Source organism: Netta rufina, assembly GCF_964035555.1.
Source record: "Netta rufina genome assembly, chromosome: 3".
Taxonomy (NCBI): Eukaryota; Metazoa; Chordata; class Aves; order Anseriformes; family Anatidae; genus Netta; species Netta rufina.
This window is the reverse complement of record NC_140125.1, coordinates 29062635-29077695: the sequence shown is the minus strand read 5'-3', so window position 1 is coordinate 29077695 and position 15061 is coordinate 29062635. Positions and strand designations below refer to the sequence as shown.

The 15061-nt window shown below is 36.7% G+C and overlaps 1 protein-coding gene across 8 annotated transcripts in view; it reads left to right on the top strand.

The window, feature by feature from the left end:
- The window catches only part of RGS7 (regulator of G protein signaling 7), a gene marked incomplete at both ends in the record, with an annotated part of 263440 nt that overhangs the window by 159338 nt on the left and 89041 nt on the right, over nt 1–15061 (top strand). For 6 of the 8 annotated variants that reach the window (XM_084284277.1, XM_084284271.1, XM_084284273.1 and 3 more), the window contains one exon: nt 12818–12924. The exons of the other annotated variants lie outside the window; for them this stretch is intronic. In XM_084284277.1, coding sequence (XP_084140403.1) covers nt 12818–12924 — 107 coding nt within the window. The remainder of the gene's footprint in view (nt 1–12817; nt 12925–15061) is intronic. 8 annotated transcript variants of the gene reach the window in all.

Here is a 15061-nt window from a genome sequence, read left to right as displayed (position 1 = left end):
TAATGTCTATTTTAAGGAAAAAAATGTATTAGATAAGTTGGAAAACTTAAACTTTTAAACAGCTTTTAAACTTATTGGGAAACTTATGAAGAACTACAGACGTGGCACATTTGCATCTTAGAATTGCCTAATTATTTACATCTTCAAATGTAATCACTAGCATAAAAAAAGCAAAATACAATAAAAAACTGCTGAATTGTTCTAAATGTGGGATAAATAAAGCTGAAATGTTTTGGTTAAGGTCTTTTGAGGAAATAACAAATGGTTGATTTTTTCTTTATAACATATGTGAAGATTTATTTCATGAGGTAGCTTCACATATTTGTCACTTAACTTGCAGATACTTTAAATAGGCTGGTTTGAAGAAATTAGGGATGGGGATTTACAGTTCCACAGTTAAACCTGACATGATTTTTTAATAATAGTGACTGTCACTATAACTGCATAGTAAAATTTGGTGTGCAGACAACTATCTAGAATTTTGACTGTAAAATTCCAGGGGTTAAAGTTCATGTAAATGAACTTTTTTAAAATATGTGCTCTAGGCTCTTTGAAGCAGATGAAAACCTATGCCTACAAGAAATAGATCAAAGGAAATTTAGCTATCCACAATAACTTTTACCATAGCAATGATGACTGAGAATAAAGTAGAAATTAAAATGTATTTAAGTTCCTGCCTAGTTCATTTAGAAGATATTCTGACATGCAAGAATTATGTCCAGGAAGAGCAATTAACTGATAAATATATTGCAATTTCAATTTTAATATGAAAAGATACAGTGCACTGTGAGGGCATTTAAGCATAATAACGGTTGTAAATAATAGCTTTTTAAAATAAATTAATAAGCCAAGAATCTTCTGTACAGCAAGAAAATACATTAACTAATAGTGCCAATATTAGTTGGCACAATATTATAACCAGTGCACACTCCAGAATGCTAGAAATTAAATGCATTTCATACAACAAAGTCAATATGAATAGACAGGCATTGCTGCAATCAGATGATCTGAAATGAGCTGTTTCTAGCAGTGGTCAGCTTGAATGCTTAGGAAGAAGCTCTCACGGTATAAGAAAGGTAGTGTAGCGAGTGGTCCCTTGCTTTGCCTGCCCTGATCCCTTAGGGAATTTCCTGACCTGCATTTTTTTTTCCATCTTTTTGTTTAGTAGTTTTCAAGTGACATTTTTGCTTTTACAACACCCCATGAAAATTTGTTCCATAAGTTGCTCACGTATTAGATATATTTTTTTTATTGGAATGGTCTGCCTGATAATCACATTGGTTGACTCTGAGTTCTTGGATTATGAGAAGCAGCAAAATATTATTCCTTATTTGTTCACCTCCTCTTGACTAGTCACAATTTTACAGCCTGCTCTAATGGCTGTCATCTGCCATCCACTTTCTAATTTGCAGTTTCTCTATTACATGGAAGTTATATTTTTACAATCCTTATCCTCCTTCTTCCTGAGATGTTTAACTTCTCTCTTTCTATATATATATAGTTTGATATGAAATAACCAGAACTCAACTTGGAATTTATAGTGTGGGTGTGCTGTTCTCTATACTACTGATGTCTTCTGGTTTCTTTTCTATTTCTTTCCTAATAATTCTGTTCTGAGATTTGAGCAAACATTTTCACAGAATCATGTACAGTGATTCTATTTTTTCTTGAGCAGCAGCAGCTAATTTGTAGCCACTTACTGGGTATGTGAACTTGGAAAGGGAGGTTTCATATCTGAAGTAATTAGCATTTACCAGGATTCAATTCTGTCTGCTGTTGTATTGTCTAGTGAATCACTGCTTATGAAGTCCTTCTAGACCTCTTCACAACTGACATTTTACTTACCTCAGTAATGATGTACTGTCAGCAAATTTTGTTATATCATCAGTCACACCCTTCTGCAGATAATTTCTAATGATACTGAACAGTTCAGGATCCACTAAACACAGCTACAGTGGCTACCTCCCTGCACTGTTATAACTGATCTTCTGTGACTAACCTTTGTTCCTATTTTTCCACCTATTCCTTTTTCCATTACTTTCTATCTCAGATCCTCTTAGTTCCTTTAAAAAGACATTTGGGGGAATTACACCAAGAGCCCTCAGGAAATCCAAGTTAGTGTGTTTATCAGATCTTGTTGACCTTACATGTTCACTAATTCCACGTAAAAACACTCACAGAATTGTGAGACATTGCATCCACCAGTAACGGTGTTCTGTCATCCTTCTGTCTCATTTATATTTTTATTTGTTCTACCCTTTATTATGGTTCCTATCATGTTGTCTCTATGGGATTTTGTTGTATTCACCTTTTTTTCTTCCCCTCAGATAGCCACTGTAGGTCTTTTCTAAAACCTGAGGACACATTTTCCAGCTATTTTTTCTTTACTGCTGAGGGTAATTTAAGTGATAAATCGCACGCTATTGCTAACAGTTCAGCAACTTAATATTTAACTTGCATTAAAACACAGAGTGACCATTATGTTGACCCAGCTAGATGCTTTTGTTCATTTTATCAATTTATTTTAAACCCTTTTATATTTTTCATCGCTGTTGTCCTCAGTGCTATCTTTTCCCTCTACATTTTGATTCTGCCAACAGAATAAAAATAGGTCATTCACTGAGAACTCTCTCTTCCTGATGGAAGGGTTTTCACTGAACTATTTTTGTTAGCTAGTTTCTTTCAGTAGTTCTATATTTTTAATAGCAGAGTTTGTCTGGCTGAACTGTCAGTTCTCTACAATTATTTGTGTAAATCTGCTACAACAGAGAGAAGTGAACCCTGGGAAGGGGGTTGTTATGACAATAGGAACATGTGATTCAGATGGTAAAAATGGAATAAAATGTAGTCTTCCAACATCTTGAAAGCTTACTCTCTCATCCTTCGTTTTGATGTAGACAGTGATATATGTATTATTTACCAGTCAAAGGAATTAATTATAAATAATAGATGAAGGGAACTCTCTAGAACTGATTGTGTTTATGGTAACTGCCTTGTTTTTATATATATTCATTCTAGATACTTGAATCTAATCACATTGTGAATCACATTCCTATGTTATTCTCTGGAAAGTTATCTCCACACTCTTTGTAGTTCCTTTGCCTGAGCTTTGATGGTTATTTTTCCCTGATGTGTGTCTGAATGACACCATTTTACTTATAAAGCTCTTAACTCCTGCTGGACTTTAAATGCACAGCAATCTTCCCATTGAAAGAAATACACTATTTTCAGCTTTTTATGCTCTCAGTTAGCTGGAGGTATGAAAGTTGTTATGAAGAAGATTGTATTCTTTACTGTGTAGAGTGTAGTGAACGAGGCAGCTGTTATTTCAGCTGCTGCTGCTGCATGTTTTTTGTATTATCTGAACTGCCTGGTCATAAGTGGGTGTGCTGTGATTGTGATAGCAATGATACAAAATTAATGGTTGATATAGTAGCAATTGATATCAAAACAGACTCAGAAACTAAGTGTCATGATTCATCTTAAACAGCAGTAATCATAGCAAGACTTTAGTACTACCTATTGCTTAACCTCACCCATCTTAAAAATAAATAAATAAATCAATAATCACACATTAGCTGACATCCCTTTGATTCAACAATATTATCTTCTGCAATTCCTTCTGAAATAAATATTTTGTGAACTGAAAAAGTCTGCACCCACTCTTGTGCAGTACTGCTGGCGTCATCCACAGCAGTTACTCAGATGCCTTGAATCTGCCAAGCTTTAAGCATGGGTCTGGGTCTCCTCCCTTGAAACCCCATCCCAGACTGCTCCTGGGCCTGTGATTTCCAAAAACACAGCTGATTGAGAAGGAAGCTGGCATGTGGCTAGCTGTGCCTTGCCTTGGGTGTCACAAAGAAAGGGAGAAGTGGTGACATTGTGTTGCGGTCAGGGAACTGTGCCACAACACAGGGCACCATGTCTGAAGGAACCATGATGTAAAATGTGTTTCCTGGCTGATGCCTGCTTGCACAATCTCTTGGGTACCATATGCCATGGAAAATCACATGCTTCTTCAGATGTTTGCAGCCAAATGACTTGATCACACACCTGCAGTCCCAGCCACTGGAGGAAAAGATAGTTGGAAGATTTGGTATACTAACAGCAAGGAGTGCACAAGAAAATCTGAAATAATAGCATAATGATTCTACTACTGACAGCTTATGTCTAATATTTTGGATCTTCTATCGATGCTTTAAATTGTGGAACAAGATTTCCTCTGAGAGAATTCTCAGAAATATGATATTGTCAGTAATGATTTCTTTTAAAGATATTTTTGATTTTGTTGTTAGCTCATTTGTTCAAAAGTGTATACATACGACTGTATATACTAGTGTAAAGCTTCATACTGGAGGGGCGAATGAGGGAAGTGTCAGGAAATCTCTCATGAAAACACGTTCAGACTGTCATTAAGGGAAACAAGACAGGCAGTTTTTGATTTTCTGTATTTTGCTCTAATATTTTCTGTATTGAAGTAGCATGGGAATCAAAGCTCAAACTAAAAAGTTTTCATTTCAGAGGAAGTGCCAGTGGGAAAAATAGGAAGGCAATGCTTCAAAGGATTCTGGATTTTATCCTTCTATCATTTCAATTTGAAAAGACAAGATATATGAATAATAAAAGAAGCAAAAGCACTGTGATTTTGCACAATTGATGATATAAAAGTTCAAGAGTGGTACTAGTGAAATTAGAAGAATTTTAAAAAAATTCAGGTCACTTTCCATCACTGTGTGCTGAGTTAACTGGTTATCTACTGACCAACTTACTCTGTATTCTGTTTTCACTTGTATTAGGTCTACATAATGCTTGCAGCTTAGATGAATTTCTTCCACCTTGTGTAGCTGTTCATTTCCAGTATGCCAAACATATACACCAAACAAATCTTTCAGAGGTGAAGTTAGAGCCCTGCTCAATTCCAATGCCTCACTACGCATTTGTATGCATCAAGAAACTTCAAATTGCAACTGCCTTTTTTTTTTTTTTTTTGAATATATATTAAGAGAATAAATGCAAGCCTTAGTAGCTGCTTGCAACAGTTAATACATGAATCAGCTAAAATTCAGTAGGAAGTAATGACATGAGAACATGAGATATGTAACAATGCTTAGAAAGACAATGCTTAGAAAGTTTTCAAGAGAGGGGTCTATGTATTGCTAACGTTGATAAGTTCCTTCTACTTCAAGGACTATATATGTTTTTTCTAACTCTTTCCTTTTATTTTTTTCTTTTTTTCCCCTGTAGTTTAAGAAAGGTATTTTATTTTGTATTGTTTTATTATTTCTATTTTCTTCAAGAAACTGTAGGTCATCTTTCCCATTGTTTTAGTCTTTCATGGAGGAATGACTTTTTTTTGACCTAATCTGGATAAAATCCTTCCAGGGTTATGTCAAGCAGTTAGGTCAGTCCCAATTCACCCACATCCTGTTAGCATGTAAGGCAAGGCTGGTAGCATGTCCCTGACTTGTTTTACTTTGCTAGATATTTATGTAAATAAAGTAGTCATTGTTTCAGGTATGTAGATCCTTGTCTCTAGACCTGGGATATGTGTGAGACTTATGATGTAGATCAGATCGGACTGTAAGGGTGTATGTTACCATTCCTTAGGCAGGTAAGGGTTCATGGTATGGGTAAGAGTCTCATATGTTTTCCTCCTTACCTGCTGAGTGTTGTTCACCTCCTGGAGAAGTGAAGACTGATAGTGGATCTTATCAGTATATACAAATACCTTAAGAGAGGGTGTCAAGAGGATGGAGTCAGGCTCCTTCCAGTGGTGCCCAGAGAGAGGACAAGAGGCAACAGGTACATAATGAAACACAGGAAATTCCATCTGAATAGAAGGAAAAACTTCTTTACAGTGAGAATGACAGAGCTGGTTTCCCAGAGGGGTTGTGGCATCTCCATCTCTGAAGATACCAAAAATTGCCTGGATGGGATCCTGCACAATGTGCTGTAGGTGACTCTGCTTGATCAGAGGAGTTGGACTAGATGATCTACAGAGGTCCCTTCCAACTTCAACCACTCTGTGACTCTGTAACTCTCTTCCTACTGATGCCTCTGGGCTGCTGATGGCATCAACAGCCATTGTCTAGCACACAGCACAAGAAAACTCCTCCCTATTTGAGTTAGCTGCTGTGGTGATAGCTAACATGGTTTGTGATGAGCTCCTTGCAATCAAGCATGAATCTCATTTTAGCTGTGTTTGGGTAAATAGTGCCTCTTCTTCCACCACCTCTTTTGCTCTGCCTGAAATGATTCCCAGTGACTGTTGCTCTCATTGCAAATTCCATCCTTCAGATGGGACATAAGAGAGCAGTTTGTAGTGATGTAGGTGTTCAAGAACTTTCCTAGCTGTTTTATTTTCCCCTCTTTAAATGCCACAGTCAGGCCCAGATAGTGAGGCTTTCCTACGCTTTCTGTGAGTGTGAGAAGCAGGTTGTATTTTATTGCTTTAAGTTAAAGTTAATCCTTTGCAGCGTGTGTTCACACTGGCAATGAAATGACAGCAGAAGTGAGGTGAGAGTAAGTGATAATGTCTTGGCATTTGGCACTTGAAATGAATGTGTGCTTGTGAAGTTCTGAGTCATTAATTCTTTTTCCAGGCAGCCGTGTGGCATAGCAATGCACTTGAGTCAAATATCCCAGAATAAAAACATTTTATTGTTTAATGGAAAGGGAGGCTTTCATTTATTTGACATTGTCATATCAAAAAGTGTATGAAAAAAAAATGCAGTTTGGGGTTTTTCACTGTTACTTGTATCATATAGCAATCTTAAGGACAGACAATGTCCCAAACTATGTTCCTTCTAGGACATTTCTCTCCTGCATTGAGCTGCAGAGAAGAACATAAAGACTCTGAAAAATACCATTTTAAAGTAGAACAAAATCAGGAAACACCCGTTTTTCTTTCCTCTGTCCCTCAGAGATTACTGCAAGCCACTTCAGATGTGATAAGACTATAACTGTAACAGTGTGATACTATAAAGTGTTTTATAGAAATTAGAGAAAACACAAATATAGCGACCACATCACCTGAAGCATTAAGATGGATAAGAAGCAGAATCCACACTTATCACTGCAATAATACCCTTTAAGGAGTTTCAAAGCAGAAAAATGTGTTTATTCCAAAGAAAAACAGGGAAGAATCCACCCTCTTTAGCCCTCCCTTGTGGATGATATCATAAAAAAAAACTTCTTCCACTGATATTACTATAGCCTGCAATTTGAGATGAACAAACAGTCATCCAGGCTGTACAATAGCTAGTACAGCAAACAGAAAACTGAGCTATGTTTGAAAATAAAATAAATCAAAAGCTCAACAACTAGGGTATATTTTTCATTCTTCAGATTTCATCAGGTTTACATTGCCCCAGAACATTCAAAATGTCTGTCTCTCTCTTATAGCAAAGTATATTAAAAGTGACTAGCATTTAATCCATCAAGATCGCTCTCCTTGTAATGGCATAGCAGATGGCAGGGCAGTATTACTTCTCACAAATATGATTGCTAATCAATCTATGTACATGTGTTGTTCACTTCACCCACTCAGCTAAATAAAGTTCAACGGCAGAGGGAACCATGAAATTTTAAACTTCTTCTCAGCTTTTAGCCCAGCAATAGCATAAACATTAAAAGTCAAAATGACACCCACATATTTTGATTTTTTTTTTTTTTCAAAATATTTCATATCCTGTTGAAATGAATTAGGTTCATAAAGAGGTATTTCTGTCTTTCAGCTAAGGCTTTTCTTTTCTGTTAGCTATTATAACTTGCAGCACCTGCAGTATGCTGTCCTTTTTCACCTACTAATAATTAAAACTGTAGTTCTGGTAATTTTGTTTCTTGAATATGCCCTTCTACTTATCAGCACTATCACTGCTGGGAAAGTATTCCTGGAACCTTGGTTCAGAGACAATTGATTATCTCCAAAACAAGCAGTCAATAACAGAGAAAGCTGAAGTCTACTCTGTTCTACCAGTTACACATATGTAGGCTTTTTCTCCCTCAAATTTTTGTTTGGCTGCAAATTTTATTCATTGTGTAGCAGCTTATTGTGGCTTGAATTATGCCTTCTCAGTGAGGCTATCTGGGTGTGAGAATGTAGTTTTATTTGCAGTGCATATTCTTAGACACAGTGACTAAATATTTGGTAATAATATTGGTGTACATATCACATTTATGCCTGTGTACACTTGCTGTCTAAAAAGCAGCATCTTCTTTCATTTAGCAAATGTTCCTCCAATTTTTGGAATTTTAATTCTGAATATATATGAATGAACATTACTCCTACCTCAGAACTTTTATTTTTAAAAGTATTTTTCAGGCTATTTTTTTAAATTATTATTAATAATGCACTTCTTAGGAGTTTTTAATGTTCCTAATCTTCCTCTGCCATTCTTTTAGATGAAAGGTGCTTCTTTAAGTCAAAATTCCCTAACTCCATATGCAGGAAGAGCCAGGGAAAACTGAAGCTATCTGAACTGAACTTCTAGGCATATGGGACTGGCTACATTTTCTTTTCAAGCTTATGGTTTTGTTTCCTAAATCCTTCCACTTCATTTGTGTGGTTTTTTTTTTTTTTTTTTTTTTCAGTCTGATTTTAACAAACTGAGATGTATATTTAAGTGTTGTCTTTGTTGTGTCTGTAATACCCTGGAAGGCTTTTTGCTTGGAGATTAAAAATCTGCAAAGATCTGAGTTTTCCATATGGAAATTGTACTGCTGCCCATGCAGAGAACAACAAGTCCTCTGCCAGTCTGATGGGAGACAGGGCTGCAGTTTTGTAGACGTTATTTACCAGTTACATTTTTGTGGACATTTTTCACCTGTTTGAGCCATATTTGGTTTATAGGTTATTCAATCTCTGTGCAAAACTTTATTGAAGATGCTTTGGCTTTGCAGTTGCCCCATTGTCAGATGGTACCAATTGAAAGGATTTTTTACTATCAAGTTAATGGTTCTGTTAACATTTTTATTCTTATATCATGTACTTTTTTTTTTTTCCTTTTTTCTTTTTTTTTCCTTTAATAAAGCAAATGCTGCTCACATTCTCAAGTGTGAGCTCCGGTGGATCTTAGGATGCTGTTGAAAAGGTATATTTATTCATTTCTATTTATGCAGTGCTAGAATAAGTTGCTGGATTGATAGTCGTAAAAAATGAAAATTGTCCATTATCTGAAAGAAAAAAGAAGAAACATAACAAGTTTATTCATCCCTGTAAGCTCTGTAGAGGGACAGAGAACTACCTTAACACTGCGTTTGTGTAGATTCATCCTCACTGAATGAGATCCTTGAGGTGAGAGTAAAACACCTTTAGTCTCTATACATAGCAGAAGAAGAGACATGAGCTGCTGTGAGGAATAATTCAGATCATAGGTGACCTTAATTGGTTTAATTGCCTGGGGAAGGCCACCTTGCTCTTTCTGTCTTCTGCCATTTCTGTTTCTCCGTAGAGAACCAGTAGTGGCTGTGCACTTGGTTACAGGATAAGGTACTCAGCAGTAAGTGAGAGAAATATAAACTCTTACTACTACTGTAACCAACCTTCCCAAAATTATAGGCTGCTCTATCAGGAGCTTTCACATTTTTTCTGCAACTGTCTCCACCCTATTTTCTGCTCTTTATTCCATTTCTGCTTGACCCACCTAGAGTCACAGAGCTGTAATGTGATTCAGGTTGAGAAATATCTCAGGAAGACAAGCAGGTTGCTCAGGACTTTAGCTGCTTGGGTCTAGAAACTCTCTAAGGATGCAGACTGTGCAGCCTCTCTGGACAGCCTCTTCTGCTGCTTCTCTATTCTCAGGGTGAAAATGTTCTCCATATGTCAAGTCAGAACCACCCCTGATTGAGTTTATCACCACTGTCTCTTTCATTATTTTTTTTTCAGTTTCCATGCACCTCTATAAAGATCATGGCTCTGTGATTGGATAATCTCTTCTTAGTTATTGGAAGGCTGTTGGTAGGTACCCCCAAAAAAGTTCTATTTTTCAGTCTGAGAAAGCCCAGCTCCCCCAGTCTCTCTTCACAGGGCAGTGCGCCATACCCAGCGATCTCGGTGATCCTCCATTGGATTCAGTCAAGTTTCTTGATGTCTTTCTTGGGGTGGATGTGGTATTCCCACCTGGGTATGGCAATCCAGATGTTGTCTAAAGGTTTGTGGATAAAGGGGAATAATGTGAACTTCTTGTGCTCTTGAAAAATATTACAATTCAGAAACCAGGAAAAGCATGAAGCAGATCTGGAGCCAAAGATTTAGATTTAGTTTCTTCTAATTCTGAAGAGAATGCGCTCTCATCTGCATCACAGCTCCCTGGTGAGCCCTGTCACACTTAATCCAAGAAGTCTTTTCTCTAAAAAAAAAGTCAACACATATTTTCTTTTGGTTTTGCTCTCATTCCACAAAAATGCATAATGCTTGCAAAAAACCAAAGCTTTTAAGTTGACAATAAGTTGCAGTGTGAAGAACAAAGAAAAGCTTAATAAAATTAAAAACTAGACAAAGTAAACCAAAATGAAGAGAACCTCAGTGACTCACTACAGAATGTGTTGACTTAAATGTCTTATCCGAGGGATTATAGATTTTAGTGGCTTGCAGTAGATGACTAACAATATATGGCTTAGGCTAATTAGGATGAAGTTCAGGTATGAATTTACACACATCCCAGGTGCTGGGAGAGAGTCAACTGACTTCCTTCAGTTAGGGAGTTTTCTTGTAGACTTGCAGTTTGGAAAAGGCTTGTTAACGGCATTGTGGCATTTTATAGCAGGTCAGAGAGTTCACTTCCAGAGAGAGGGTATTGTGTTTTCTTAGATAATGGCTCCGACAGAGGGATGGGAATAAGAGACCACAGACTTTGCCAAACACAGATATCACAGGGAATATTGGATATTGAACAAACCCTGCTCCCAATGAACTACTGTCCAGACCCCCTTTCTTGCTCCTTTCACATTCTTGCTGACCTTAGGGTAGCTTGAAAATGTCCCACTCTGCCTCCTGGATTTCTTATACCAGTGAACATCCCTAGGTGAGAAAATGTGTGAAAGAAGGAATTTTCTGGAATTCTGATGAAATTCATATTAAAAAAAAAAAAAAACACAAACAAAAACAAACAAACAAACAAACAAAAAAGCACATCTGTGTTTCGTCCTCATTTCCAAAGTGATAATGGGTGAAGTATATATGAATCCCTGGTTCTGCCATCCTCAAAAGGTATGAGGACTCACATTTCTTTCTGCATGACAGTGCTGTGACTGAAATTTCTTTAGATACCACTGTGATGTTTTAAAGATCTGTATTAGTAGGTTAGGCTAGGAAATATTTAATGTAATAGCAGAAATTGGTGTGAACAGCTATTTTATGGATATGTAGTGAAGTTGTACCAATGTTGGTAAATAAACATGGTGAAGAATTGGTAGGACTGCAGCAAGAGCACGGCTAACTAATATCATTCTTTTCCTATAAATTGCTGATGTTGTAAGCCAAATAATCACAATATTGAGTAACAGACTTCAGGGACTGAAAATGCAAGAGTGTGTATAATCCTGGCTGTTACATATTTTGGTTTTGTTCACTAAAGTGAATTGAATTAATGTCATGAAGCTGCAACACAGGAGGCTGGGGTTGGATATCAGTAAAAGGTTCTTTCATTGAGAAGGTGGTTGGGCACTGGAACAGGCTAACCAGGGCAGTGATCACAGTACCAAGCCTGCCAGAGTTCAAGAAACATTTGGACAACTCTCTCAGGCATCTGGTCTGATTTTTTGGTGGTCTGTGTGGACCCAGAAGCTGGACTCAATGGGCCTTTTGGTTTCCTTACAAATCACTAAATTCAATGTATTCAACTATAGTGTCCAGTTCTTGGCTCCTTAGTACAAGACAGGAAAAGGCACATTGGGGAAAGTCCAAAGAGCGGCTACAAAGATCATAAAGGGACTGAAACATCTCTCCTGTGAGGTGAAGCTGAGAGAGATGCGACTGTTCAGCTTGAAGAAGATAAGGCTGCGGGGCTTATCTCATCAATGGGTATAAATACCTGAAGGGAGGGTGTAAAGTAAATGGAGCCAGGCTTTTTCCAGTGTTGCTCAGTGCCTGCCAGGACAAGAGGCAATGGGCAAAAACTGGAACCCAGGAGTTTCCATCTAAACATCTAAGCACTTTGTTACTGTATGGGTGATTGAGCACTAATACAGCTTGCCTGAGAGGTTATGGAGTCTACCTCTTTGGAGGTGTGCAAAACCTGACTGTACATGGTCCTGGGCAGCTTGCTCTAAGTGGCTCTGCTTGACCAAGGCTGGGACCAGATGACTTCTGGAGGTTCCTTCCAACCTCAACCATTCTGTCATCCTTTATTTTCCCAGTAATGAGAAACTTTTAAGGAAATCTGTCCTTAACTATAGTTCTGATAAAGCTAGTGAACTTATTATACATTTAGAATCAACTATCTTAATGTGATGTAATCTGAAACTGTTCTGAAGAGGAAAAGCAGGTTATACCATGAGGATAAAATTTTTATCTCTTTTCACTTTCAAAACAAATGTGTGAACATCACAGAAGCCACCTGCTAATGCTGATGTAAGTAGTGGAAATGCAGCTACAAATGGGACATCTAATAGCTGTTCATTAAGGACAGTAAACATTTTAATTGTATCATTATATTACACAAAAGAAGACAGTGCTTTCATGATGCAAGGTTCTAGAATGAGAGTCAAATGGCTCTCTGCAGGAGGTAGGGTGAATCTGAACAAGAAAACTCAATTGCTTAAAATAAATTGTTTAAGTTTTTAAATTTCTCTTTCTTTTCTTTTATTCTTCAAACAGTGGAAGCTCTGCATTTGGGAACACTGATGGCAGCACATGGCTATTTTTTTCCAATCTCAGACCATGTTCTGACATTAAAGGATGATGGCACCTTTTATCGATTCCAGGTAACTGTTTTCAATATGTTCTTGACTTGTACAAATGGAGGCTCATTTTATACAAAGGTTTATAGCAAATTGTAACCATACTTCTATAACCTAGTAAATGGTGCTAATTCCTCTTAAAGTGAAAGGCTTTATTTAGTAAATGAAGACAATAAATTCTGTTAAGATGATTTTGATCCCTGGAAAAATGTCCTTGGTAAGCATGATAAGGCTTATCGTGAAAGTATCTCTCATGAAATAAATTCATCTAATATTTTGCAAGTATAGTAAATGAAATCAAATGATCTTATTGACTCTGATTCCTAACATAGCCTTAATTTGTAAAGGGGGAGGTATTTTTCTTATTAAGCATATGTTAAAATAAAAAAAAAAAAAAAGTTAAAAATAAAGGGTAATACATACATTCTTTCTTATGTGAGGATTTCCTTTTAATAACAAAGTAGTGTGTGTTCTTTGAACAAGTGCAAACACATTTCTACATTGATGTGTCTGTTCCATTGCATATCACAAGCATATGCAGAGCCTTCAGAACAAGCTGGAAGGAACATTCATTGTATATGTATGTACATCTACCTATATGTATATTGTTCACATATCTTTGTAGTTGTATTTTATTGTTAGATTTCAAACTAAGGTCTTGGGGAACTGAAGTGTTGATTTTCTAATAGTGAATAGCAAGCTGGAAATTCACAGACCAACACCACTTATGACTCAAAACAAATATTACTGCACACTATCTGATTATATATCCTAGAGTAGAAATCAATTGGTTTTGTGTGCCATGTGCCACCTTCAACAGGGGTGGTTGTACTCTGTATTGCTCTTAAGTGGTGGTCACAGCAGATATCACCAACAGCTGCTCCAAGATATTTGCTGCTTTGAAATGATCTGATGGTCTTCACTATGAAATTAATTATATAAATACCATAGTTTGGGAAGCCTGCTCTGATCTGATCAGACAAAATCTTTTGTTTTGTATATATTTAAGTCTTTGATTTGTTTTAAAATAAAATAGTTAAATAAAGAGTCATTAAAGAATAAAATAAAACTAAGATTATGATCTTTAAAAAGCAGAACAAAACTGAGATACATTGAAGATCAAACATAGTCTAAAATGTTGTAGATGAATTGCTGTACAATACTTCCATCAGTATTTTTGCTTGAGCTCTATTCTATAGATCCACAGAAAGGAAGAGAAAGCATCATAGATCAAAACAAAACAAAACAAAGCAAAACTTAGTGATTATAACTAATATCTACAGAACACTCTGGTAAGAAAAAGAATGTTTATTGGATACATGCCTACAGTATCACTATATATTTGTGTGTAGATCTTGTGTTTCATACAGTGCTAAAAACCCTGCTCTTCAGCAGGACAGTTATATCTGTGTATGGGTAATACAAAAAGAAGTCACTCCAGACCTTCTTCCCCAGCCACCTTTGATCCTGGAGAGTGGATCTGAAGGAAAAATTTTCCCTCCCATGGTGTTTCATCCTCCTTAGTGTTCAGTATAAATGAGAAAGGATGGCACACGGGTGAAGGGGCTTACTGCTGAGAACTTCCTTTTGTAGAGAATAGGACATACTTTTAGGGGTGCTGGTCATTGACTTCTGCACTGCTACTGGCCTGCTGCTATCTCAAACATGGGAAACCAGCACCCCTGCTAGCATGATTATTCTTCTGAAGCAAAGTATAGATGAGAATTAACTGCACAGTAAACAGCTGAGCAACCCACCCTGTCACAGGCTTTCCTCAGAGAGGTCTGTAGCCTACGTTTGGACATGAAGGTTTACTTAGGGTTTGAGTTTGAAATGGTGTCATTTGATTTATGTAAGTTAAGGATTTAGCACCTATTTAACATATGCATACGAAATAAGATATTTTCATCAAGTGTTGCTTGTTATATACCTGCAGTACTTTGACAGTTTGCTGCTCCATGGAATTGCATAGCTGTTGCCTTGCTATTACTATGCTAACAATGTTAAAACAATGTAATTTTAGCTGTTGATGTATGCCATAAGAAAACAATTTATAGTGATGTCATACTGTTAACTGGTGCTGTACCAGCCAGATTTATCATTAAAATACCATATTCTGTACCAAAATAAGACTAATATAAAATCTGTTACTGACACTGTT